The 25,462-nt window shown below is 46.9% G+C and overlaps 1 protein-coding gene, 1 long non-coding RNA gene and 1 other non-coding gene across 35 annotated transcripts in view; 1 reads left to right on the top strand and 2 right to left on the bottom strand.

Annotated features, from left to right (window-relative positions):
• LOC112652139 (uncharacterized) overlaps positions 1-10,579 on the top strand; it is a 20,352-nt gene extending 9,773 nt beyond the window's left edge. For all 4 annotated transcript variants that reach the window (XR_003131278.3, XR_007401703.1, XR_007401705.1 and 1 more), the window contains exons 5-6: positions 3,049-3,499; positions 10,446-10,579. This is a non-coding gene — a long non-coding RNA (uncharacterized LOC112652139). The remainder of the gene's footprint in view (positions 1-3,048; positions 3,500-10,445) is intronic.
• On the bottom strand, positions 7,457-25,462 carry LOC112652138 (zinc finger protein ZIC 5-like). 30 transcript variants are annotated; one of them, XR_007401691.1, is made up of 9 exons: positions 25,188-25,410; positions 24,840-24,918; positions 24,122-24,208; positions 22,118-22,323; positions 20,436-21,866; positions 19,183-19,269; positions 16,964-17,068; positions 16,796-16,878; positions 8,846-10,249 (listed from the first exon to the last, which is right to left on the bottom strand). XR_007401691.1 is itself a non-coding variant. In XM_049092954.1 (4 exons), exons 1-4 carry the CDS (start codon positions 25,447-25,449, stop codon positions 16,860-16,862), a joined length of 447 nt encoding a protein of 148 aa, XP_048948911.1. In that variant the 5' UTR covers positions 25,450-25,462; the 3' UTR covers positions 14,266-16,859. The 30 variants fall into 30 exon arrangements, 6 of the variants coding, with proteins under 6 accessions (XP_048948911.1, XP_048948910.1, XP_048948908.1 ...); XR_007401688.1 differs by lacking the exon at positions 8,846-10,249 and adding an exon at positions 10,608-11,618; XR_007401693.1 differs by lacking the exon at positions 16,964-17,068 and having other exon boundaries at positions 8,849-10,249; positions 25,188-25,407.
• LOC112652388 (small nucleolar RNA SNORA26) lies at positions 24,610-24,731 on the bottom strand. Its single transcript, XR_003131412.1, has one exon. It is a non-coding gene; the product is annotated as a small nucleolar RNA SNORA26 (small nucleolar RNA).

Here is a 25,462-nt window from a genome sequence, read left to right as displayed (position 1 = left end):
TTCAGGTGTGGAAGAGCCTAATGCTTTGGGGGACATTTCCTATGATCAGACACCATAAAATATGTAGTCCCAAATCGTATGTAAAGATTCCTGCTGTAATACCATTACATGGAGCTTATTATCTGTCCTGGTCCAAGTTTAAACTTAATTCTCTTTTAGAGGTCCTTTCCTTTCTGGGCTGTGACTAGCTGTGTTTGAGAGAGTTTGCCCTCAGTCCTGAGATCACAAGGCTGAGTCAGCTCTGGCTCCTGTGTGTAAGGAATGCATTAAACCATTTTGTCCTGTCTATTCCATCAGAGACCTTGAAATCTTGTGCCATAAAGTGACACATATGATACAAATGATACATATTATTATGTTCTTCAGGTGCCACTTTTTTACATTTGGTGCGTATTTCTCCCTACCATGCTTGAATTTGATGACTGTTTCTTTTCTAATGTCTTGTGGTTTATAGACCCTGATGGCTATCTTCATTTATCATCAATTTCCAGGCTTGAGGATAGCACCGGGCTTTAGCGGTGATCTAAATTTCCACTAGGGCAACAGGTATTTATTGAGCACCCGCTCTGCGAGGTGCCATGAGCGGGGCCCTGGAGACAACCCTAGGACAAATCACAGATAATACTTACTACCATTGAGCATCTACCGTAGCCCACACACTTGCACTTGTTATTTTTAATGATCGTAACGACACTACAAGGTAAATATTGTTATCTTATTTTTCAAGTGATAAAGCTAAAGGTTTTTTTTGGGGGGGGGTCAAATTTCTGCAGCTAATATATGCATCCTGAAATCCCTTATTCTTCCTGAAGTCCTTCTAGAACGATCGGAGAGAGAAACAATCTTCCTTCTCTCTGTCCTCATTCTATAGCCAGGCTTTTCTCTGACCCAGGGTCTGGGAAGGAGGCCTTGCTAACAAGTGGCCAGTGCCCTCTTTAGGAGTACAACTCTCCAAGGATCACCTCAGAACCAGAATCTGTTAGCACCTCCAGAGCAAACATCAATGTGGAAGAAGGACCTGCCAGGATGGGTCCTTTAAGGAGACTCTGAATGTGAATGTGGTGGCTGGGTGTCTAGTGTTATCTTGGACCATAAGGATAAGAACCACCTAGGTGTTATGGGCTGAATTCCGTCCACCCTCTGCACCCCACACCCCCCAAATTTACATGTTGAAGTCCTAACTTCCAGTATCTTAGAGTGTGACCTTATCTGGAATGTGATCTTATAGGGTCACTGAGGAAGTAAATTAGTTAGGATGAGGGCATACTGAAGTCAGGAAGCCCCTAATCTAATAGGACTGGTGTCCTTATAAAAAGGGACAATTCAGACATAGATACACACACACACACACAGAGAGAGAGAGAGAGAACACCGTATGAGCATGAAGGGGAAGGCAGAGATGTTTCTACAAACCAAGCAATGCCAAAGATTTTTAGACACCTACCAGAAGCTGTGGGAGAGGCCTGGAACAGGTTCAGCCTTACAGTCCTTGGAAGAAACCAACCCTGTCAACTCCTTCATCTTGGGTATCTGGCCACCAGCACTGTGAGACGATACATTTCTGTTGTTGAAGCCACCCAGTCTGTAGTACTTTGTCATGACGGCGGAAGCAAGTGAATATACCAGAGATGGCAAAGAAATGAGGTGGCAGGAATCTGCACCCCCGGGGGCTTTATGGAGCACGACTTCCCCCTCAGCCTCGGTGCTGATATGGAAAAAACGTCTGCCCTGTTTTAGACACTCGTACTGGCCCTTTGTCACCTGCATTCAAACCAATCCCAGTTGACACTCAGGATAAAGCCCAAACTCCTTATCATGACATACTCTACCCATCAAGATTTGGCCCCTGCCTTTTTTTTTTTTTTTCTGCTTTGCCCCCTCCGAGCCCACATACTTCAGTCATATGGCGCTACCCACCCCCCCGAACCCCTCTCATAACCTCCTTCCTCTGAGCATGCCTCTCCCTCTCCTGATAATATCTTTCCCACTCCTTTCTCTCTGCCTGTGCTCTTTCTTCTCCTTCTTGGCTTGGCTGTCTCGAGTTCTACATCCTCCAGAGTTCCTTCCCAGACCTCACTAGGAGCAGTTTCTGATCTCATGCTCCTGGTGCTTCCTGCTATCACGATGCATATCCATTATGTTGTAGATTGTGAACTACTTTTTTGGAGTCCATCATAAATACTAATTAAATCTTTCCTCAGTGGTGAAGAATCACTGGGAATTGTCCTCATTCTATTGATGAGATGATGTGTTCCAAATCTCTAGGATACATTTTTATGTAGGTTGTTTTTTTTTCTTTTGAAGAGTAGCTCAACACTATACTCAAGATGGCTACAAAATGAAGCATCTCCTTTTGACCTTTCTTTTCTCTTTTAGTCATGAGTACCTTTAAAAATCTTCTTTTTTAAAGATTTTATTTATTTATTCATGAGACACACACACAGAGGCAGAGACACAGGCAGAGGGAGAAGCAGGCTCCATGCAGGGAGCCCAACGTGGGACACTATCGCAGGTCTCCAGGATCAGGCCCTGGGCTGAAGGCGGTGCTAACCTACTGAGCCACCTGGGCCACCCTGGTATTGGCTTTTAGATGTCTTCTAAAGCGTGTGGTCCATAGAACCTCCTGTGAAGGAGGCTTCTGTGAATCTGAAAACGTTCTGTGTCTATGTCGTCCAATATGGTAGCCACTAGCCACATGATTATTTAAATTCAAATTTTGTTCCATTCAAAATGCAGTTCCTCAGTATGGTAGCTTGAATAATGGCTTCCAAATATATCCACATCCTGGGTAGCCCCAGTGGCGCAGGGGTTTAGCGCCACCTGCAGCCTGGGGTGTGATCCTGGAGACCCGGGATTGAGTCCCATGTCAGGCTCCCTTCTCCCTCTGCCTGTGTCTCTGGTCTCTCTCTCTCTCTCTGTGTCTCTATGCACAAATAAATAAAATCTTATAAAATTAAAAAATAAATAAGTAAAACAAAAATTTAAAAAAAAAACAACTATATCCACATCCTAATCTCCAGAACATGTGAATGTTAACTTATATTGCAGATGTGATTAAACTAAAGATCTCAAGATGGAGAGATTATCTGGACTATCTGAGTGAACCGTAAATATAATTACAAGTGTCCTTAGAAGAGGGAGACCCGGACTGACTGGATAGCAGAACAGAAGAAAGCAGGGCTACAGCTGAGGCTATGCTGCTGGCTCTGGAGAGGAGGAGGGATGCATGGAATGAACCTCTGGAAGTGGGAAAAGGCAAAGAGACAGGTTGTTCCCTAGAGCCTACAAAAGGAGCGTGAGCCTGCAGACACCTTCACGTCATCCCAGTGAGACTGATTTCAAACTGTAAGACAATAAACCTGTGCTTTTTGAAGCCATCAAGTTTGTGGTCATTTGTGACAGGGGTCATGGGAAATTCGGACACACAGTGGCACTGGCCGCGTTTTGGGAGCACACTTCTAGACAATGTAGTTCTAGAATCCTCTGCTTGGGAGAGCAAGTAAGTACATGTGACAGATTTCCTATTCTCTACATCTTTGAAAATCTAGAAAAATTCTAAATACGAGTAATTTGCTGCTTATATCCAATATGAATGTATAATATAAATCTTGTGCATGGGAAAACCAAGCCAGGAAAGCTTTCCTATCTTTTGCTCAAGCAGGTAAACACAACTACTGCAGCTACTGTAACTCAGCCTTTGTCCTGTATTGTGATCCATTTCTTGCAGTTGAGACAGTTTTTAAATGGCCTCATTTACCTCATGAGAATTGATGCCAGAGATGCTCCCAGTCAGTTTATCTTCCTCTTTGGAGCACAAAAAGCATTATCAAGTCAGATACAAATTATTATTTTTTTTTAATATTTATTTATTTATTCATGAGAGACACAGAGAGAGAGGCCGAGACACAGGCAGAGGGAGAAGCAGGCTCCCTGCGGGGAGCCCGATGTGGGACTCGATCCCAGGACCCCGGGATCACGCTCTGAGCCGAAGGCAGATGCTCAACCGCTGAGCCACCCAGGCGTCCCAAGTCAGATACAAATCACACCTCTCTTGATAAATGTCTCACTTAATAACAATGGTGATTTTGATGTCTCGGGTTTGCTTGGTGTGTCCACGTGCAGTCCAGCAGAAGCCCATCAGAGGTGCCAGAGTGAATGAGACACACCTCTGATCTTAGACAATAGGCTTCCCGGCGCTGTGCTGCCGTTGGCAGCTTCGGGCCTCTACCTGTCTGCACAGGTGGGAAGGTTCTATGACGGCTGATCGTTAGGGAAGGAAAAGAGCAACCTTCTTTGAGAATGGTGTGGGGGGAAAAGCCACTACCAGACAAACTCTACTGAAGCAATTACAAAACCACCCTGTACTATATCCTTTCACATGAACACCCTAAACCTAGTTGGAGAAAGCAGTTCACAGGAGTTCATACCCTGGCAAGTGTTTTTGTTTGAATTATCTTATTGTTGGAAGGCATACATAACACAAAATTTCACCATTTTTACCATTTTCAGTATGTAATTTAGTAGCATTAGTAACCCTCATGTCAGCAAGACCCATTTCCAGAGATTTTTCATCTTCCCAAACTGAAACTCTGTACCTGTGAAACAGTAGCTCCCCATCCACCTTCCTTCCAGCCTCTGGTAACCTCCGTTCTACTTTCTGTCTCTATGAATTAGACTGTTCTAGGAACTTCATACAGGTAGTATCATGCAGTATTTGTCCTTTTGTGTCTGGTGTCAGCCACTCAGCATGATATTCTGCAGGTCCATGCACGCTGTAGCATCTAACAGCATGCATGGACCTGCAAAACATCAGGCTGAAGCATCTAACAGACTTTCATTCCTTTTTAAGGCTCAATAATAGTCCATTGTGTGTACATGCCACATTTTCTTCAACCATTCACATCCATCAATGGGTGCTGGGTTGTTTCCATCTATTCACTACTGTGAATAATACTGCTACGGAAGTCGGTGTGCACACTGGTGTATCTTATTTTATTTTTATTTTTTTAATATTTTACTTATTTATTCATGAGAGACACAGAGAGAGAGAGAGTCAGAGACACAGGCAGAGGGAGAAGCAGGCCCCATGCAGGGAGCCCAACATGGGACTCGACCCTGGGTCTCCAGGATCACGCCCTGGGATAAAGGTGGTGCTACACCACTAAGCCACCGGGGCTGCCCACACTGGTGTATTTTCATAGCAGCCTACATAAGCCTAATAATCAGAATTTGCACAGTGGGAGAAATAGGTTTAAAGTCTCCCCCAGATTAGTGGTTATATAACGTAGCCGTACATTAGAATCCCTGAGGTTCTTCCCCAGACTAATTATATCAGGTTATCTGGGAATGGAACTCAGGAATCAGTATCTTTTGAAAATTTTAGCAGTTGATTCCAATGTGCAGCCACGCTTGAGAACCGGTGCCCTGAACAGTTCACTAGTAAACATGGCTTCATCTAAAGCTCGTTTCCTTTCCATACAATCTCTAAATCACACTCAGGTTTCCTCTACCTTCAAACCCCACTTAGCCGAATTAAAGTCATTTTTATATTTTCAAGATCTGCTAAGCCAAAGTATTGCATTTATAATTCAAGCTTGAGTGGGAGGGAAATCTTAGATCTACCTATTATTATTAAGGGAATGTTTGCTCCTATTGGAGACAAGATGAATTATTCAAGTATGTTTAAAAAAAAATAAAATGCTTTTATGCAATTTGATCCATAATGGAACTCTTTAACTTCAGGCCTAAAGATTTATTCCCACTGACACAATGATTTGATATTGCTTTGGAAATTCCATGTTAATGTCTTTAAACACAGAGAGAGGAAAGCACCATTATTCACAGTGATGCAAGTGATATTCCTAGAAAATACAAAGGAATTAGCTTAAAAATATCCTGGAGATCTAAAAATAGCCTAATCGGAATAAAAATAGATAAAAAGTCAATAAGATTCTTGGACAACCAGTCCTAACCAGCTGAAAAATAAGAGATCTAATTTTTAGCAGTCACAAAGATATAAAATACTTAAAACAACAAAAGATGCGGCGTGTATTTATTTGTGTGGTTACAAACCATATTGGGTAGTACTTGAGAGATTGGCCTGTAGAGAAGGCTGCCCCGTGCTAATCCTGGCTTCCACCCTTAGTAGCTGTAGGAATTGGGAAGTTATTTAACTCTCTGTGTGTTAGTTCTTCCATCTGTAACACTGGATAATAATAGCGCCTACCTCACAGAGTTGAGAAAATGACAGGAGTTAAAAATGTAAAGTGCTTAAAACAGTCCCTGCTACATAGGAAGTATCATTTCAGTGCTAGCTTTTAACTTTATTACCAAAAGTCTTTTGAAAGAGGAATTGCATAGATGGAGAGCTATAGCAATATTCTTAAATAGAGTGAGTTTACAGGCATAAAGGATGGAGGCAGATGGAATAAACGCTGGATGACTGGGTATGTAAGAAAGAAGTTCTGAAACCTTATACTAAATATTTTTATGTCTGTTTTCTCTATTTAATTGATAATTGCATACCTGTGTATAAGTTATGCAATCTTTAACTTTTCCTGCAGTGCCAATTAAATATACAGAAATGCTAAATGTAAAGTGTTTTTACAATTCATATGGAAAAACAAATGGATTAGAATACAAAAGAATATCCAAAAGAGGAGAGGAGGGCTGTTAGTAGCTTTGACAACCTATTCCGGAGCAATTTCAGAATAGTAGTGGGATAGGAGAATTCCCCTTTAGTGAATAATTATCCAGAAAGAGACACAACTCGAATTTTCTTTTTAAGATTTATTTATTTATTTATGATAGACATAGAGAGAGAGAGAGAGAGAGAGAGGCAGAGACACAGGCAGAGGGAGAAGCAGGCTCCATGCCAGGATCCCGACGCGGGACTCGATCCCGGGACTCGATCCCGGGACTCCAAGATCGAGCCCTGGGCCAAAGGCAGGTGCTAAACCGCTGAGCCACCCAGGGATCCCCCTCGAATTTTAAAAAGAAATAGAACTTGGCTGTATAAGATTTTTCAAAGTTAAAAAGATTTTTAAAAAACCCTAATGAATGTATTTTGATAACTGATCAGAAATTTGAAAAATAAATAGTCCATAGATAAGAAATTAAATAGAAAAGCTTAAATTCACGGAGAATTATTAGCAAACAATTTTTGAAACACATCTGCGGAAGAAAAGTCCATTTCTCTCTGCTCTGAAGAACTCCATAGAAAAGGACTGGAACATCTGACTATATAGCACAACTTTAAAGATCTGCAAAATGGGTACACCTGGGTGGTTCAGTCAGGGAAGCATCTGAATTTTGACTGTGGCTCAGGTCATGATCTCAGCATCCTGGGATGGAGCCCCGTATTGGGCTCTATGCTGGGTGTGAAGCCTGCTTGGGATTCTCCCTCTCTCCCTTGGTCCCTCACCCTGCCCCCCTCACCCACACTCTCTTTCACTCTCTAAGAAAAAAAAAAGAAAAGAAAAGAAAAAAGAAAAAAATATCTGTAAAATAGAAAATGAAAATACCATAGCAGAACAGGAGCCTCAAAATTCAAGTAGGACACAAATAGATCACTTCTTTTTATCCACACTTTTACTATACTATCCTGATGGCAAAATCTCTTACACTGACCTCTGAAGTAGCCCCTTCTCCAGCTGGTCTCTGCTTCCATCCTTTCCTTCCTAAAACACCATTCTCTGCAAAACAGACTGAGTGATCCTTTTTTATTTATTGATTTTTAAATTTATTTATTCAGGAGAGACACAGAGAGAGAGAGAGAGGCAGAGACACAGGCAGAGGGAGAAGCAGGCTCCACGCAGGGAGCCCGACTTGGGATTCGATCCCTGGTCTCCAGGATCACACCCTGAGCCGGAGGCAGATGCTCAACCATTGAGCCATCCAGGTGCCCCAGAGTCATCCTTTTTTAAAGGATCATTGCTTTTTCAAAGCATTTAAATAAAATTCACATCCCTAGTCAGACTTACAGGGCACACGATCACTCACCTAGCACCCAGCTTCAGTGCCCAAACTGCCTCACCCAAACCTTTGTACCACCTGTTTCCTCGGCTAGAACACTCCTCCTGGCCCCCATTTCCTAAAGGCTGGGTCCTTTTTGCCCTTTAGGCCTCAATTTAAATGTTTCTTCCTCCAAGAAATCTCTGAGACCCCAGTTTAAAGTAATAATAAAAACTAACATTTATAACTTGTTTTCTTAATATGTCAGGCATTTTTTGACACTTTATGTGCAAAACTCACACTATCTCACAAAGCCCCAGTAAGAGAGATTTTATTATTATTATTATCATTCCCATCGTACAGTAAGGAAACGGATTCCCAGCAAAGGTCTGTAAAGATGCTGATAAAACTGCAAGACAGTAGCTTATCGGAGGCTTCACTTAATTGTTCTGCTGCCTATAGGGTAGCCTGCCAGCTACTCACAATCACATCATTCCGTTTTTATTTTTACTTTTTTGAAGTGTGATTTTTTGTTGTTGTTGGTTTTTCCTCTCTTATGTCTGTCTTATTCAGTGTGGTGTATCCAGGGCCTAGAACAATGGCTAGCACCTAGTAAGTACTCAACAAATGTTTGCCAAATGAATAGATGAGTAAATAAGCAAGAGATTATTTAACTAGATTAAAAGAAACAGGGTTACAAAAGGATCATTTTTATTTCATTTTTTAAAAGATTTTATTTATTCATGAGAGACACAGAGAAAGAGGCAGAGACACAGGCAGAGGGAGAAGCAGGCTCCCCACAGGGAGCCTGAAGAGGGACTCGATCCTAGAACCCGGGATCATGACCTTAGCCAAAGGCAGATGCTCAACTGCTGAGCCACCCAGGGGCCCCTATTTTTTTTTTTTAATTGGGAGAGAGGGAGAAAGCGTGTACATACATGAGTAGGGGGGCAGAGGGAGAGGGAGAAAATCTCAAGCAGACTCCCCACTGAGTATGGAGCCTGCCACGGGACTTGTCTTGGGACTCTTGTCTCCCGACCCTGAGGTCATGACCGGATTTGAAATCAAGAGTCAGACGCTTAACCAACTGAGCTGCCCAGATGCCCCAAAAGGATCATATTAAAATTCTCAATCAAAAGCTCACCTGATCTTAGCCAAAAGGCTGAGAAGTGATGATTCACTGAAAGCTCAGATGATGGTTAACACTTTTTGCCAAGGAAATATTTTTAAATGAAGGCATGTACCCTTTTTTAGACACGACGCTTATCACACAATTAGTAGACCACAGCACCATGTAAACATAACTTTTATATGCATTGGGCAACCAAAAAATTCATTTGATTTGCTTTATTGCCATATTCACTTTATTGCAATGGTCTGGAACCAAACTGACAATATTTCCTCAGTGTGCCCATAGTGGAAGACCATCTGGCTTCTGGCATGAGTAGCTGGTGGGTAGAGTCATTATGCACTGCATGGAGGAAAACTGGAGAAGGAACACGTTTGGGGAAGTAATTGGAAATTAAATTTTGGCCGTATAGAGATGCCTATGAAACACCCAGCAAGAGGTGACAAGTAGAGACATCTGGGTGGCTCAGCAGTTGAGCGTCTGCTTTTGGATCAGGGTGTGATCCCTGAGTCCCGGGATCGAGTCCCACATTGGGCTTCCTGCAAGGAGCCTGCTTCTTCCTCTGCCTATGTCTACCTCTCTTTCTCTCCGTGTCTCCCATGAATAAATAAATAAATAAAATCTTTAAAAAAAAGAGAGAGAGATGACAAGTAAGTACGAATACATGAGTTTGGAGTTGAGTGGAGAAATCAGGGTTTGAGATACAGATTTGGGAATCATTGGCACATAGGTACTATGTAAAGCCACACTGCCAGCGTTAGGACACTGGTGGAGGTTATTATGTACACAGAGAGTAACAGAGGGCCTAGAACCACACCTGGAACACATCAACACTTAGAGATGGGGCAGAGGATGATTTGGCCAAGGAGTACCTAATGGAAGTGGAGAAAAACCAGGAGAGTATGTGCATTGGTTAGGGTTCTCCAGAACAACAAACCTATAGAAGACACACACAGATTTATTATAGAAATTGGCTCACATGGTTACAGAGCCCAGCCAGCCCCCAAATCTGTAGTGAGTTGCCAAATCGGAGATCAAGGAAAGCTGATGGTTTGGTTTCAGTCCAAGTCCAAAGGCTTGAGAAGAACCAGATGGGCTGATCATGGAGTTCCCATCTGAGGGCCTGCAGGCTTGAGACCCAGGAAGATCTGGTATTTCAGTTCAAGTCTGAAGGCAAGAAAAAAGCTGATGTCCCAACTTGAAGGCAGTCAGGTGGGAAAAATTCTTGCTCAGGGAAGGGTCAGGCCCTTTGTTCCATTCAGGCCTTCAACTGATTGGTTGAGGCCCACCACATTAGGGAGAAAAATCTACTTTACTCAGTTCACTCATTTAAATGTTAATCTTCCCCAAAACATGCTCACAGGAACACCCAGAATAATATCCAACCAAATATCTGGTCACCCTGCGGCCCAGTCAAGTTGACGCATGAAATGAAGCATCATCGTGTGATTCAGGGAATGTTTGAAAAGAAGAAGTGGCCAGCTGTCAAGAATGGAGATCTGTTAAGAACGTAGTAGGACCACGGACTCGGCAAGGTGGAGGGCATCAGTGTCCTTGATGAGAACAATCTCACGGGGGGACAGAAGTGTCAAGGGAGAGGGTTGAGGGAAGAAAGTGAGGTGCCGACATTGACGGGTTGAAGGGCGCCTCATGGCAACAGAAGGAAGGCAGAGTGTAGGTAACCACGGGGGTAAGCTGGGGGTGGGCTGGGAGCCTGTAGGTCTGATTTCTTCTACTTCTCCACTGAAGTATGAGGCAAAGTCATCAAATGGGAATGTGCATTTGTTTGGGAGGAGAGTATAAAGAATTCTGAGGAAAAGGAAGAAAAGAAAGTAGAATGCAGGTGTTCAGGAGAGCGAAGCTATAGAATTGCTGAGCAAGGTTAAAGGCCAGTTTTGGATTTGAGGCTGTGAACTTAGTGAGACCTGGCACCTCACTGAAGCATCAGATTCCAGCAATGCTCTGGTGCAGGTGCAGGTGCAGGTGCAGGCTAGGAGCAGGTGGATGGTTGGCGGCAGCAGGGCGTGGAGTGGGGGAAAGCCTGGTCAGGTGGGGGGGGAGGGGGCGCTTGGCCAGGTGAGGGTAACGGAGGGAAAGAAGGGAAGAGAAAAGAATGTTAGCAATATTGAATTTTATCATAAGCTAAGATTGGTTGAATGTCTTTGTAGAAATTCCTCATTAGGAAGACACAAGGTATGAAAAAGGTAAAGTGCTGCATCGTGATACACTTGCATTGGAATTATTCAGCCAGAGAATGAAGTTTTAAATGCCCCATTATACATGGTCCAATTACTCCAATATTTCTGAAGGATGGCTTAATGTGACTACAATGCAGAAAAACAAACATTAAAAAAAAAAAAAATACAGGGACGCCTGGGTGGCTCAGTGGTTGAGTGGCTGCCTTCAGCTCAGGGGGTGATCCTGGGGTCCTGGGATCAAGTTCCACGTCGGGTTCCCCTGCATGGAGTCTGCTTCTCCCTCTGCCTGTGTCTCTGCTTCTCTTTCTCTGTGTTTCTCATGAATAAATAAATAAAATCTTGGAAAAAAAAAAAGACAATTAGGTTTGATCACACACACACATATAATATATATGTATACTGGTTTCAGGTTTTAAAATGTTATTTTATTTATTTTTAAAGATTTTATTTATTTGACAGAGAGAGTGCGAGAGCACGAGTAGGGAGTCCGATGTGGGGCTCTATCCCAGGACCCTGGGATCATGACCTGAGCGGAAGGCAGACACTTAACCGACTGAGCCACCCAGGCACCCCTAAAATGTTTTTTTTAAACATTTGATCAGAGTAGAAAGTGATCAGAGTAGAAAGTATTTATTCCCTAGCAGTCCATCTATGTAAATTTAGAATTGAGTGAGGGATTGACTTTATTTCCTTTAAGTAATTTAAATGGTTTTCTTGGTCACTTCCATTACGTACATAGATTATCTAGGTTCCAGTGATGGATCAGCTTTTTTTTGGATCAGCTTTTAAGGAGGTATCTATATACCAACACATATATATATATATATCATACACCTATACATGTATGATAAAAAAAAAAGTTCATTGTTTCAGAAAAAAATATATAGATTGACGTGAAAAGTTGGGATTTGGGAGCAAATGGTCAAGAAAGAGTTCTTGAGATGTCTTTGGTGCAAAGAGGTGGTTTTATTATACCACAGGGACGGCCGTGGGCAGAAAGAGCCGTAAGGGGTTGTGAAGAGTGGCCCATTATATACTTTCAAGCTGAGAGGGGGTTAGGGATGGTGGACGTCTCTAAGGAATTTGGAAACAAGGTTTCCAGGACCCTGAGGGGCTAGCTGCTGTTAGGAAAAGATCATTTATTACTGTTTAGTTAAAACCTTAATCATGAGACCCTTCAGATGTGTATCAGTGGGCCATATGCTTGGAGGATGATTGCTAAAATAAATATTGGGGGGGCAGAAATAAAGGAGGTTTTCAAAGGGATTTTTATAGGATCCAGAAGGTTGCCTTCTGCCTCTAGCAAAGTATTAACACCGAGCAGCTAAGCTCATTGGGGAAGGTCACTCTGCTTGTCTCAAGGACTTGTCAATGGACTGTAAGTTGTAAGGAAGTTTTATTTGTTCTATATTTCTTTTGCCTTTGTTCTCTGCATCATGAGTTGGGGAAATCAGTATGAACTCATTTGTTTTACTATGTCTAGACATAGAAATAGAGGTACCAGTGTATACACGGATTCATGTGCACAGATTTCCTGGCTTTGTCCACCCAGGGTGGACACCCTAGTAGCAGTGGCAGTAGGCACATTTGGTGCCCTGATTTTGGTCTCTAAATAACACTATCAGTAAAAGGAACCGTGGTTCCTTGGAAAATGACTAGCTATAAGGCTGGGCAAGAAAAATATAAGATGAGGCTGGAGCATCTTGATGTTCCAGAAAGGAAGTGTTAGACATAAAACAAAACAAAGGATGGGAATGTATCAAAAGGATACAGGAGCCATCTTTGAAGAGCTCTCAGAGGCCAAAGCTGGCACAATCTGAGCAAGAGTAAAAACGATAGCATTGCATTACAGCCAAAGGATAATATGTATATCTATGAGTCCATACTGATAAAAATGATTGACATGAATTTTCCTTACAGTAGAATTTTTTTTTAAGATTTTATTTATGTATTCATGAGAGAAGAGAGAGAGAGAGGCAGACACACAGGCAGAGGGAGAAATAGGCTCCCTGCAGGGAGCCTGATGTGGGACTCCAAGATCACACCCTGGACTGAAGGCGGCGCTAAACCGCTGAGCCACCCAGGCTGCCCTCCTTATTAGAATTTAAAGTAATAAATGTAGAAGTAAAAAAAAAAAAAAAAAAATGTAGAAGTAGGAAATCACCATTTAAAAACCACGGTAATAACTGCAACAAGCAATATCTACTGTTGAATGCTATAATTTTTATGAGTTAAACCTTAATGAGAAACAGGACATTTGCATAATATTTCCCTTTTGCTGTTTTCCATTCATCATACCAAAACTTCTAAAATGGTATCAATTTGCGAACCAAACACTTAAAAACAATGCTTTTTGGAGAGCCATCTTCATCCTATTTGTAGGTTAAGATGTTCAAATCATTTACCACTGTTAACAATGATCCCAAGGACTACTCTTAATTCTAACAGAATTGATTACGATGGCCCTTGATTTGCTGCATCTTTTCATTGAGTCTCGTTAAAGGTTGATAAATAATTCAGTGAACGGCTAAAACATCCGATGAGCCTTTTGAGCTGGCTAATAAATAAACTTTTTTCCCAACCAATGTATTGTGTTCTCTCGAATAATGACAAAGATATATTTCCTGTAAGTTTCAAACATAAAAAAGGTCTTTGTGACCATCATTGGTAAAACTGCAACTATTTCCTAGGACTTTCCATCCCTTGCAAACTTTACATATGGAAGCAGAAAAGCATCTTATCCCTTAACTCAACATTGTGGGGATTGACATATCTCAAAACCACAGAGGCTATTTGATAAGACTTCATCCTCCAACAGACGTTCTCTAACATTCCAACGGCTGCACTCTTATTTCACTTTCCTCATCACTTTGTTGGTACTTGACATTGTGGAATTATGGGCTCAATAAATATATTTGCCTGTATGTATGAGGTTTCTGATGTACCTGGACATTTGAAGGGAAGCAAAGCAAGCCAGAACAGAACTCCAAAATCTTACAATCAATTTTATTCAAAAGTTTTCAAATTTACACCTGACAAGAGTCAATGCAAAAGTGCAAACCTGCCAGATATTCGTATTGGCTGTAGGCGAACTCCATCTTACACGGAGCTGAGCAATGCCCATGGTCAACCATGAGGGCCGGACCTGCATTCTTCATCTATCCCCCAACTCTCTTCATTGTGATTCAACAAATACATTGGTCTCTGTGAAGCTTCCATGCTAGCAGGGAACAGACAACAGGCACCCAACAAATAATCAACTTTGTCTTAAACCTCTTTAGCAGTGACCATGAGCACTGAATCCAAGGGCCTGTGGCTATCAACCTTTTCATAAAATGAAATTAGTAAGATGCATTTTTATGGCCAAAAAAATGAGTAAGCAGTACTGGCCCTACCCTGTACTGTTTATTTCCATTTTACAGAAGAAAATTGAGGTTCTCGTGACTCTAGATTCCTTTTCCTAACATTTTCCCTCAAGGGCTTTGTATCTCTGCCAGGCTAATATATAGCGCCCTGCCTCCCTCATCTACCTATGATCCACGTACATCAATACTGAAAGCTGCAGGCCTACTTTAATGGCTTCTCTAGTTTCAATGCCAAGAGTTTAGCCACATTTTAACAGACACAGGAAGGCAACGGGCCTGGGACTTCTGCTCAGGAGGTGTTGTTATGCTCTGTACCACTGGACTGGTCTGTTTCTTCAGGCCTTTGACAACATTACAATGGACAATGATCCCATCTCAAAGCATGTACCCAGAATTACTGGGGGCTCTTTTGCAAAACTTCAAACAACTGTTTTTTCCATATGAATAAGTTGTCAATTTGCTAAAATGCTCATTGGTTTGTTTATACTTGACTTTTATTTTTTTTTAAAGATTTATCTATTTATTCATGAGAGAAAGAGAGAGAGAGAGGCAGAGACACAGGCAGAGGGAGAAGCAGGCTCCATGCCGGGAGACTGACGCGGGACTTGATCCCAGGACTCCAGGATCGTTCCCTGGGCCAAAGGCAGGCACTAAACGGCTGAGTCACCCAGGCGTCCCTATACTTAATCCCTTTCATTAGCTTCTGGTTTCCCCTTCCTGAATGGTCTATTTCCAAAGCAAAAAACTACTCACCCATAGGCATATACCCTTTATTTCCTCTGCCTTATGAAAGACAGCACACCAGACACCCTGCTCTGCATCTCGCTCTTGTTTTTTGTGATGATAGAATCTTTAGCAAGCTGTCTACCCTCTGGGTTTATTCACCTGCCAAATGGGAAGGATTCAACAGAAAAATATAGGGACCTCACCATGGGACTGGGTAAGAGACATGCTCAATAAATGCTTGTCCCCGCAATCCTACTTCTGCTGCTGCCCACGTGGGATGGATGGCTACACCTCACACCAGATGTACTTGCCCGTTAGGAGAATAAATGCACATGGGTTATCAGGAGAGCACCCTGAACCCTCCCAGCTTAAATGGTGTATGGCTTTCTCCTGAAGGGAAATAGAGTCTTCAGTTACAAAACATACAGGATCTTAGGTTCAAGTGGTTGGGAGACTGTGGATGAACAGATTTTTTTTTATTTTTTTTTTATTTTATTTTTTTCATTTATTTATGATAGTCACACAGAGAGAGAGAGAGAGAGGCAGAGACATAGGCAGAGGGAGAAGCAGGCTCCATGCACCGGGAGTCTGACATGGGATTCAATCCCGGGTCTCCAGGATCGTGCCCTGGGCCAAAGGCAGGCGCTAAACCGCTGCGCCACCCAGGGATCCCGGATGAACAGATTAATAAGAAAGTTTATTCTGTATGTATATACAAAGATAGTAGGGAGTAGGCTGCAAAGGGCAGCTGATGTAAGAGCCCGAAATAAGGTTTTATCTGCCAGCTTAATGGGGTTGGAGGGCAGTATGAAGACTTCAGTGGGAAAGTACGGAAGGTGCAGATAGGACGTATTCATACAGTTCTTTGGGATGTCCCGGTACCAACTCAGCTCCTCCCTTGCAAAAGGCTCCCTCAGAGAGGGGGTCTGACAGCTGAATTCTCAGAAAAGCCTGCTTTACTCATCAAAGAGAGGTTGAAAGTTGGCCTCCTTCCGCAGCTGCTGTTTATTCAGATGTTCAGTGTAAGTAAAGTAGTCTTTACGACCTCCCAGGGAAAAGGATTCGGTGGCAGCGAATCCTTGTTCTGTTACTTTGGAAATGTTTAGAGTTGTTGCTTCTAAATGGGAAGTTTCCAAACTTGGAAAAAGGGTCCTTAATGGAATGGTGTTGTGAAAAATGGGTAGACTGTCTACGATGTCTGGTTGGGTGCGTCTATGTGTTGCTACTTTATGTATCAAAGAGTGTGCATTTGTGATTGGGCTAGCATTGGAAATGGGAGTCCTGGGGGAGGGTAGGTGCCAGGCGGCCAAGTCCACATGGCCCTGGCCATTTAGGGGGGAGCTCCTTAAATACCATATTACCACATAAGATAAAAAGACCAGAGTTGTTCATGGACAAAGGTCAGAGTGGAACGTGTGACCCACCAGGCTGGCATCTGATGTCCATCATGATCTGTCATTAGTCATGTTGGCATCTACGCATCTCCATTTACCACGTGCCTGTCAGCCTGAAAGAACAAAGCAGGTTGTGAAATATCTGGTATAGAAGACCTTTGGTTTGATTTTGGCAGCTACAGAGATAGGTGTTATTACCTAACGAGGTCATTCCAGAATTTTGGTCCGCTCCTATGTAGTCTTGGGTATGGGGTACACCAAGCAGGGGGAAGGCTGAGCTATTCCAGGTCCCACTTGTGTGGCCTGCAAACCAGGAATATTGGCCAGTGACTAGGCAAACATTTACATCGTAAGAGTCAGTCTTGGACTCGTTTACAACATCTATGGAAGGTCTGAAGGTACCATCTGTGAAATCAAACCGTAGTGTTTGATTACGGTGTTGTTTTGATAGGTTACCTAGGAAGGGGTCTGGTGCCCTTTTTATTTTCGATCCAAGAGTAAAATTTCCCTCCCAAAGCTCCACTTAAGTAAATAATAGACCCTGAGCTTCTGTAGAAGATTCCCAATGCCAAATTATTCGACAATAGATTCTGTCCTTTTGTTTGTGGATACCGTTCCCTTTTATACACCCACAGTCCAGAATGTGTCCACCAGGTACTGGCACGGACAAGAACAGAAACTAATTCGGGTCCCTGTGCATGATCTAAGTAATGATATAACCAGCAATCAGATAAATCAGCTAAGGAGCCAGGATTTGGAAGAGTGGTGGGAGTGGGTAATGGGGTTGTGCTAGAACTGTTGAAAAAAGCAACAAGGGCAGCCCTGGTGGCACAGCGGTTTAGTGTCGCCTGCAGCCCAGGGTGTGATCCTGGAGACCCTGGATGGAGTCCCACGTCAGGCTCTCTGCATGGAGCCTGCTTCTCCCTCTGCCTGTGTCTCTGCCTCTCTCTCTCTCTGTGTCTCTATGAATACATAAATAAAATCTTAAAAAAATATATTAAAAAAAAGAAAGAAAAAAGCAACAAGCATGAGTTGAAGCAAGACACAGTTTGAAAGGGAGCCCACAGTGGAGGGACAGAGGGAACATAGGTTAAGACAAGCAACCTTCAGCCAATCTTTCTATAAATAAAAGAGGATTTTTAATTAATTAAATAATTCATTTATTTTTTAAATCTCTAGGTCAGAGAATTTTCCGGGTCAGGGAGAAAGGTTTCAAGGGAAGATAAACGAAGACAACATTCTTGATTCAAGATCTTGGACAAAGCTGCCTACTTCATGGTGTCATCTGCTTCTGGAGCCTGGGTAGGCTCTGGAAATCCTCAATTTGATGTCACTCATACGGACGGCCTTCTAATTGTTATAGGGGTGATGATCTCTGGACCTAGCTTGGTGGGTCTCCTGGAAGATTCTGGAAGATTTTTATTTTGATCAAAGTGTAGACGGTTAACAGTATTTCCTAAAGCCTTCCAAGCAAGATGATGACACATGGTTTCTTCTACAAACTTCGATGTGTACTCCATCTCCTGGTAGAAAGGTATGGCAAGGCTTGGTAGTCAGTGAAGACCGTATTCCTATCACCTGTTGATGTCATGCTGCAATAGTTCCTACATAGACCTAGTCAACATATTGAATTGTTCACTCAATGCTCCATAATGCTCACCCAGCCTAGGAATGGAAGGTTTAGAGAGGTCAGCAGGCATGAGGGGACCAAAAACTATTTCAAAATGGGTCAATTTCGAGTATTCTGGGTCTGTTGTTTCTACCCCGTGAAGTCTGGCTTCAGATGCTTTATGACCTTTCCAGCCAAGGCCTTCAGATGTTCTCAAATTTAGTCTTTACGTCACTCTAGTGGGTTGGTCCTGCCTTCAGTGACAAATACCTACACTTTATTTAATTCATGAGAGACACAGAGAGAGGCTGAGACACAGGCAGAGGGAGGAACAGGCTCCCTGCTGGACTCGAATCCAGGACCCCAGGGGGTCACAATCTGGGCCAAAGGCAGGTAGATGCTCAACCACGGAGCCACCCAGGTGCCCCCGAATATGGACAGTGTAACTGAATGCAGGTACCACCAACGCTACGATTAAGTTTGATTTCATCACTTTGTGCTCTGAACGGTGTCACAAAATCACAAAGATGCTGGAACGCAAAGAACATTTTCCTCTGGTTCAGCTGTGACTTGGACCCCGAGGTGGGTTCCAGCTGGATTTTTATGGGCTGGTCTAGGGGATTTCTAGTAAGATTGGGGGAGTTTCTCAAGCTCTTAGTCCCTAATTCCGATATGGAACTTTCCGTTAAGGGCGTGCTCTACGAGTATTCGTAGACTTGGGCTGGAGACCGCAATCGTTACTTTTCTAGGGGCCAGGGGTTGGGGACATTTCCTGAATTTCTTGGGTCCCACAGAAGCATGTGTGTACCTTAGGCCGCAGAGTTGCTGTAGGTCAGTAAAAATAACCAGTATCAGAATATTCCAGCTTCCACGGCTGCTAACTGTAGCTTTCAACCTATAAAAAAGGAAAAATTTCCAAATGACCTTTCCAACAGAAAACAATTGTTGAGGTACCTTATTTTCAGTTTGTCTCCAAAGATAGATGTCCAGGAAGAAGCCTTGTGTTCCTGTGATCCATGCCTCCCCCCCCTTGTTTTTCTCCACCCTTCAAAGACCAGCAACTCTGAAAGGATCATCTAAGGAAAGGGAAGTCTGCATTCCTCACTGTGCTGCCAACTAGAACCCCATCACAAAAAGGGGGCGCCTGGATGCTCCGGCGGTTGGTGTCCTTCCACGGGGTCAGGGTCCCAGGGCCCGGGGTGAGCCCTGGCCGCCCAGTTAGGCCAGACGGGGGCCTCTTCCCGCCCCTTCCCTGAGCTCCAGCACCAGCACCAGCACGTGCTCACCCTCTCGCAGGAGTACAGAACACCTTACTGTGGAGTTTACAAGGCAAATGGATCCCAGACGAGCTTTATTGCAAGCACCCTCGGGTGAGGTTCCACGACTCACGGGGGGGGGGGGGGGGGGGAGGGGGAAGTCACACTGGGAAGGAATTGGTGATGTTCTTTTATTGGGTTGGGGTAGGGCCCTGGCTTGTGCCCAAAAAAGGCGAGGTATGTGGTGGTTAGTGAGCATGGGGCAGGGAAAGGGTGTCAGATCATCGCCAAGGCATGGGTCCGAGTTCATATCTGTAAGGTATTTAGTGCTCAGGGCACACGGGGCGAGGAGTAGGTGATTGGCACTTCCCAGAAGTTCCTGGGTGGAGAGTGTCGGTCTCCCGATGGTGATGTGGAGGCCCGTTGTGAGGGTGGTGGGAAAGTCTGTCATCTTAGAGAGGGTTGGTGGAAGGTCCACCATTTCAGTGCCCCGACTTCCCAGCCGGCCCATCATTCCGGCCTCTTTTATATACTGGTGTCAGGGGGGGCGTTGACTTTGCTCTGGCTACTTCCTGCAGGCAGTGGGGCGCCGTCGTAGAGGCCATCGGAAGTGGGCAGGCGGGAATAGGGCTGTAGGAGGAGTTGGTTAACTGATATTCCGGTCATTTGTCCCAGGCGCTCTTGTACATAACGTATAAGGCAGGGACCGATTAACAAGAGGAGTATACAGAGGGGCCCTGCCAAGGGGAGAGCCTAGGTCACCCAGGCTTGAGGGTTTAAGTCCCAAATAGAGTCGTCTTGACACCTTGCTCGGATCCGATCTCTGAGCTCCTTGACTTTGGAGGTGACTATGCCTGACTGGTTGACAAAATAGTAGCACTCCTTGTTCAGGTAGAGGCATGTTCCTCCTTTCTCGGCAGTGAGGAGGTCCAGGGCCCATCGGTTCTGCAGGGTGACGGCAGCTAAGCTGGTGACTTGAGTCTGTAGGGCGGTGAGGGAGTCGGCTATACATTCCATGTCTTCGTTGAGTTGCCTGGGAGAGCTCGTAATAGAAGTTAATGGAGGTTCCCAGTCCCGCCCCCCCAGTTGTTAGTCCTGCCCCTATTAAGAAGGGGAGAAAAACAGCCGTTTTCTCCGAGGGGTAGGGGTAGGGAATACTTGAGACGAGAGTTGTTCAGAGGAATCGATGCTTGTGGTCAGAGGCAGAAGGATCAGAGTGCAGTTTAAAGAGTCATTGGCGGTTAAGCAACAAGAGTCCTGTGGGGCAGGAGAGAAAGATTCCCGAGGGGGCGCAGTAGGGGAGAGTGGAGATGTTGCTGGTGGTATGAGGGGTGGAGGAGATGAGGTTCAGGATCGGTATGGGAGCACCGATAGATTCAATGTGGACTGTTATTGGAGAAATTGGGTATAGGCCAGGATTAGGAATCGGGATCCCGATGATGTTAGTGAGGGAAGAAAAAGGAAAGCAGATCCAGCAATCTTGTCCTCCAGAAACATTTTTCCAGAGGTTGTAACTGGAATTTAGGAGGGTTAGGGTGAGAGGTTTAGTGGAGGGTGCTCCCCGTGAGGAGTCGAGATGGATCCCTTTATATCCGGGTTGTGCTTGTACAGGTGTTGTACTCTCTTGAGGGAGTGGTTGCGGGAGGCCTGGTCCTGAACCCCTCCCCCATCAGAGAGTCCTATTTGGGCCAAATAGGTCCAGCAGACCTTTCCAGATTTGGGGTACTTAGTGCAGGGGGATCGAAAGGTTTGAGACAGCTCAGAGGTCCAAAAGGTCCTTCCCGGGGCATAGGGCGACATGCAGAGGGTTGGCGTTTTTCCCTGGTAGCAAGATTTTGGCATAGAGGTATAAGCCGAGAAGTAGCGCGAGGTACCCGAGCCCCTCATGCAGTCACATGACTCCGCCTGGATCGGGGGGCTCAGGAGGAGTATTAGGAGGAGACTTAACCAAGCGGAGCTTGGTGGGGCCCACCATCTGGGAGGCCCATTTACTGTCGGCGGGGGCCCGTTTAAGATTGTTGATGTGTACCCGTGGCGGGTGGCCCAGGAATTTAGCCGCAATTGGGGTAGTGAGGATGACGGTGTGGGGTCCCGTCCACCGCGTTTGCAAGGGGCCAGGGCTGTGACTCCTGAGGAGAACCTGGTCACCCGGGAGCAGTTTCTGGGGAGGAATCTCATCGTCCTCGAGGTCGTTCGGGGCCGGGGTGACTGAGTCAGCATGAGCTCTCAGGAGGGCCTGAAGGAGAATAAGGTACGGCAGGTAAGAGAGGAGGAGTGGGGGGACAGCCGGCAGATTGTGATCTATAAGGAAGGGACGACCGTAGGGGAGTTCGAATGGACTCAGTCCCGAGGGTCCACGGGGGGGGGGGGGGGCTGCCCTAAGCCGGGTGAGGGCATGGGGCGAGAGGGTAGGCCAAGAGAGACGGGTTTCCAGGGTAAGTTTGAGGAGTTGGGCTTTAAGTAGGCCGTTGGCCCTTTCTACTTTACCCGATGCCTGAGGATGGTAAGGGATGTGTAGTTTCCAGGAGATGTTGAGACTTTCAGCCACTTGCCGGGTTATGCTGGATATGAAGGCGGGCCCGTTGTCCGACTGGAGGGTTCGAGGCAGCCCCAAACCGGGAATGATGTGTTTGTAAGGATGGTGGCCACAATGTCCGCCGTCTCACGGGCCGTGGGATAAGCTTCTATCCAACCTGTGAACGTGTCAACCAGGGTTAGTAGGTACCGATGGGTTTTATGACGGGGCATGTGGGTGAAGTCCAGCTGCCGGTCTTCTCCTGGCTGGTGGCCCCGCAATTGGTGGTTAGGTCCTGGCCTGCGGATTCCACCTGGTGCACTGACAGCTGAACAGACAGTACACGTCCTGTGGACGGTTTCAACGACCTTGGACAGGGAAGGGGGATAGAAGAGAGGCTGCAAGAACTGAAACCACGCCTTGGGGCCGATATGAAGCATCTGGTGAATTTCTGTGACCCAGGTGTGGGCCAGATTTTCAGGTATGGCAAGGCGGTTCTGGATTTGTACTGAGACCATGTGGCGGTACAATAATGTATAAGACGCCATCTGCGTAAGTCCTGGTCCCACTCCAATGTACAGAGGTTCGCCAGAAGGCAGCCCAGGGGCGTTTTGGGGTCGAATTTGGATTGGGAGGCTCCCATGGTCCCCTTCACCGACCCACTCAGCTCACGGAGGAGGGTGTCCCCTTGTCCGTGTAATGGGTCAACGGAGGGACCGTAGTTCCCTCGGAATGAGGACGTCTCCGGATTCCTTGGGACTGGCGGGGCCGCCAGGTGGCCGGAGGTCTGCCCAGGCACGGCCGTGGCTAGGACAGGGCGACCCGGAGGTGGGTCAGGGGCCAGGGAACACTCACCACGACAGGTCCCTAAGTAAGCCTCCTTGAGGTGGGCGGCGGGGGTTGAGGTCCGTAGGAGGAGGAGGGAGTCTCTGCCCAGCAAGGGCTCAACCTCCTCCCGGGTTTTGGCACCACATGTTGAGTTTCCCCCACCAGTGATGTTAAGGAAAGAGACAACAAGGCAAATGGATCCGAGAGAGGAGCTTTATTGCAAGCACCCTCAGGCGAGGTTCCACGACTCGGGGGGGGGGGGGGGGGGGGGGGGGGGGCGGGGGGGGGAAGAGGTAGTGAGTTGGGGAAGTCGCAGGGGGAAGGAATTAGCGATGTTCTTTTATTGGGTCAGGGTAGGGCCCTGGCTTGCCCCAAAAAAGGCAAGGTAGGTGGTGGTTAGTGTGTTTGGGCGGGGGAAAGTGTCGCATCATCACAGGGCATGGGTTTGAGTTCATATCTGTAAGGTATGTGGCGCTCAAGGGACATGGGGCGGGGAGTAGGTGATTGGCACTTCCCAACTGGGAAGTTCCTGGGTGGAGAGTGTCGTCTCCCAATGGTGACGTGGAGGCCCGTTGTAAGGGTGGCGGGAAAGTCTGCCAGCTTAGAGACGGTTGGCGGAAGGTCCACCATTTCGGTGCCCCGACTTCCCAGCTGGCCCATCAAGGTACAGGATGGAGCTCTCAGAGAGTATGTGTGCAAAAGGTAGAAAAAGTTGAGTGCACTCCCCAGGCGTGGGACCCTCTGGGTGGGTCCTGGGGGTCTCTCAGATCCCGGAGGAGCCCCCAAATGTGTCCAAGATTGTGAACCCAAGAAACCACCAAGGAGCCGACACCGATGCAAGTACATGAGGGTTTGTTAGCAAGCTCGAGCTTGGGTCCAAGTGTACCTGTCACAGTGGAGCAGGGACTTGGTCTTGAGGTGGGTTCCAGCTGGATTTTTATGGGCTGGTCTAGGGGATTTCTAGTAAGGATGGGAGAGTTTCTCAAGCCCTTAGTGCCTCATTGCGATATGGAACTTTCCGTTAAGGGCATGCTCTGCGGGTGTTCTTGGCACTGACTTGGGCTGGAAGCCGCCGTGCTTACTCCTCTAGGGGCCAGGGGTTGGGGACATTTCCTGAATTTTTGGGTCCCACAGAAGCATGAGTGTACCTTAGGCCGCAGAGTTGCTGTAGGTCAGTAAAAATAACCAGCATCAGAATATTCCAGCTTCCACGGCTGCTACCTGTAGCTTTCAACCTATAAAAAAGGAAAAATTTCCAAATGACCTTTCCAACAGAAAACAACGGTTGAGGTACCTTATTTTCAGTCTGTCTCCAAAGACAGGTGTGCAGGAAGAAGCCCTGTGTTCTGCGTTCCACCCACCCCTGTTTTCCCACCCTTCAAAGACCAGCAACTCTGAAAGGATCATCTAAGGAAGGGGAAGTCTGCATCCCTCACTGTGCTGCCAACTAGAGCCCCATCGCAGAAGGGGGCGCCTGGGTGCTCGGGGCGGGCGTCCTCCCGCGGGGTCAGGGTCCCGGGGCCGCTCCCCGCCCCTCCCCCGCGCCCCAGGCCAGCACGTGCTCGCTCTCCCGCACGATACACCAGACCTGACAAAACCCCACAGGTGCTGGGCCGGAAGGAGACGTCTCCGGTTGGGCTGTGACTCCAGACAGGATCCAAAGAGGAGCTCTGCGGGCTCGTCCCTGGGTTTCATGGAGCCTTGCTGTCCCCTTCTGTGTTGGCCTCCCAGGGCACTGCGGCAGCCTTGGGAGCGCACAGGAAAGGGGGGGCCCGGGGCCCGCGGGGGCGGGGCGGGGCGGGCGGCCACGTGCTCCGGGCCGGGCCCGGGGTCGCCGGGGGTGGGGGTGGGGGCGGGGGGTCGTACCTGCGCGGGGAGCTCCGGCCGCCGCGGCCCCGCTCGCGTCCGACACCCGGGCCGCCCCGAGCCCTCCGGAGCCGCCGGCCTGGGGAGCAGAGCGCAAGGTCGGCGGGGGCCGGGGGGGGCGGGGGGGCCTCCGGGCGGCCCCTCGCGGCGCCTGTGCCTCGCGCGGCCCCGGGACGGGCTGAGCCGCCCGCCCCCCGGGCCGCCGAGGGCTGCTCTACCCCTCCGTCCTGGCCGCCGGGAGCACGGGCTCGGGGCGGGCAAAGCTCGAGGGGACGCGGCCGGAGGCCCCCCCGCCCGCCCCCGCTCGCCCCCGCTCGCCCCCGCTCGCCCCCGCTCACCCCCGCTCACCTCCGCTCACCTGTCCGGACTCCCGCGGCCCCCGGCGACAGGCGCACAGACCTGGCGGCGGGGGCGGGGGCGGGGGCGGCGCATCCCAGAGGCCGAGGGGGCGAGCTCCCCATTGGCGCCCGCGCTCCTCGGCCCGCCCCCGGCCGCAGGGGAAGGGGACACGGGCCCGGCAATGGGGGGAGGGGGCGGCGCACGGACCCGGCGGCCAGGTGTGGGGAGAGGCGCATCCCCGAGGCCCCAGCGGGCGGGGCGCCCTCCCCATTGGCGCCCGAGGT

This window comes from Canis lupus, chromosome 13 (assembly GCF_003254725.2).
Source record: "Canis lupus dingo isolate Sandy chromosome 13, ASM325472v2, whole genome shotgun sequence".
NCBI lineage: Eukaryota > Metazoa > Chordata > Mammalia > Carnivora > Canidae > Canis > Canis lupus.
Note: the sequence above shows the minus strand (reverse complement) of the source record. Positions and strands in the feature narration are given on the sequence as shown.

Bases quoted from the DNA above. Each gene is read 5' to 3' on its own strand.
- LOC112652138 (XM_049092950.1), bottom strand. From the start codon at position 25,449: ATGGGGAGGGCGCCCCGCCCGCTGGGGCCTCGGGGATGCGCCTCTCCC. The intron at 24,919-25,187 runs GTGAGCGGGGGT...TCTGCTCCCCAG, and splicing joins GTCCGGACAGGTGAGCGGAG to GCCGGCGGCTCCGGAGGGCT. The intron at 19,206-24,144 runs CTACAGCAACTC...ATTTTTACTGAC, and splicing joins TGCTGGTTATTTTTACTGAC to CTACAGCAACTCTGCGGCCT.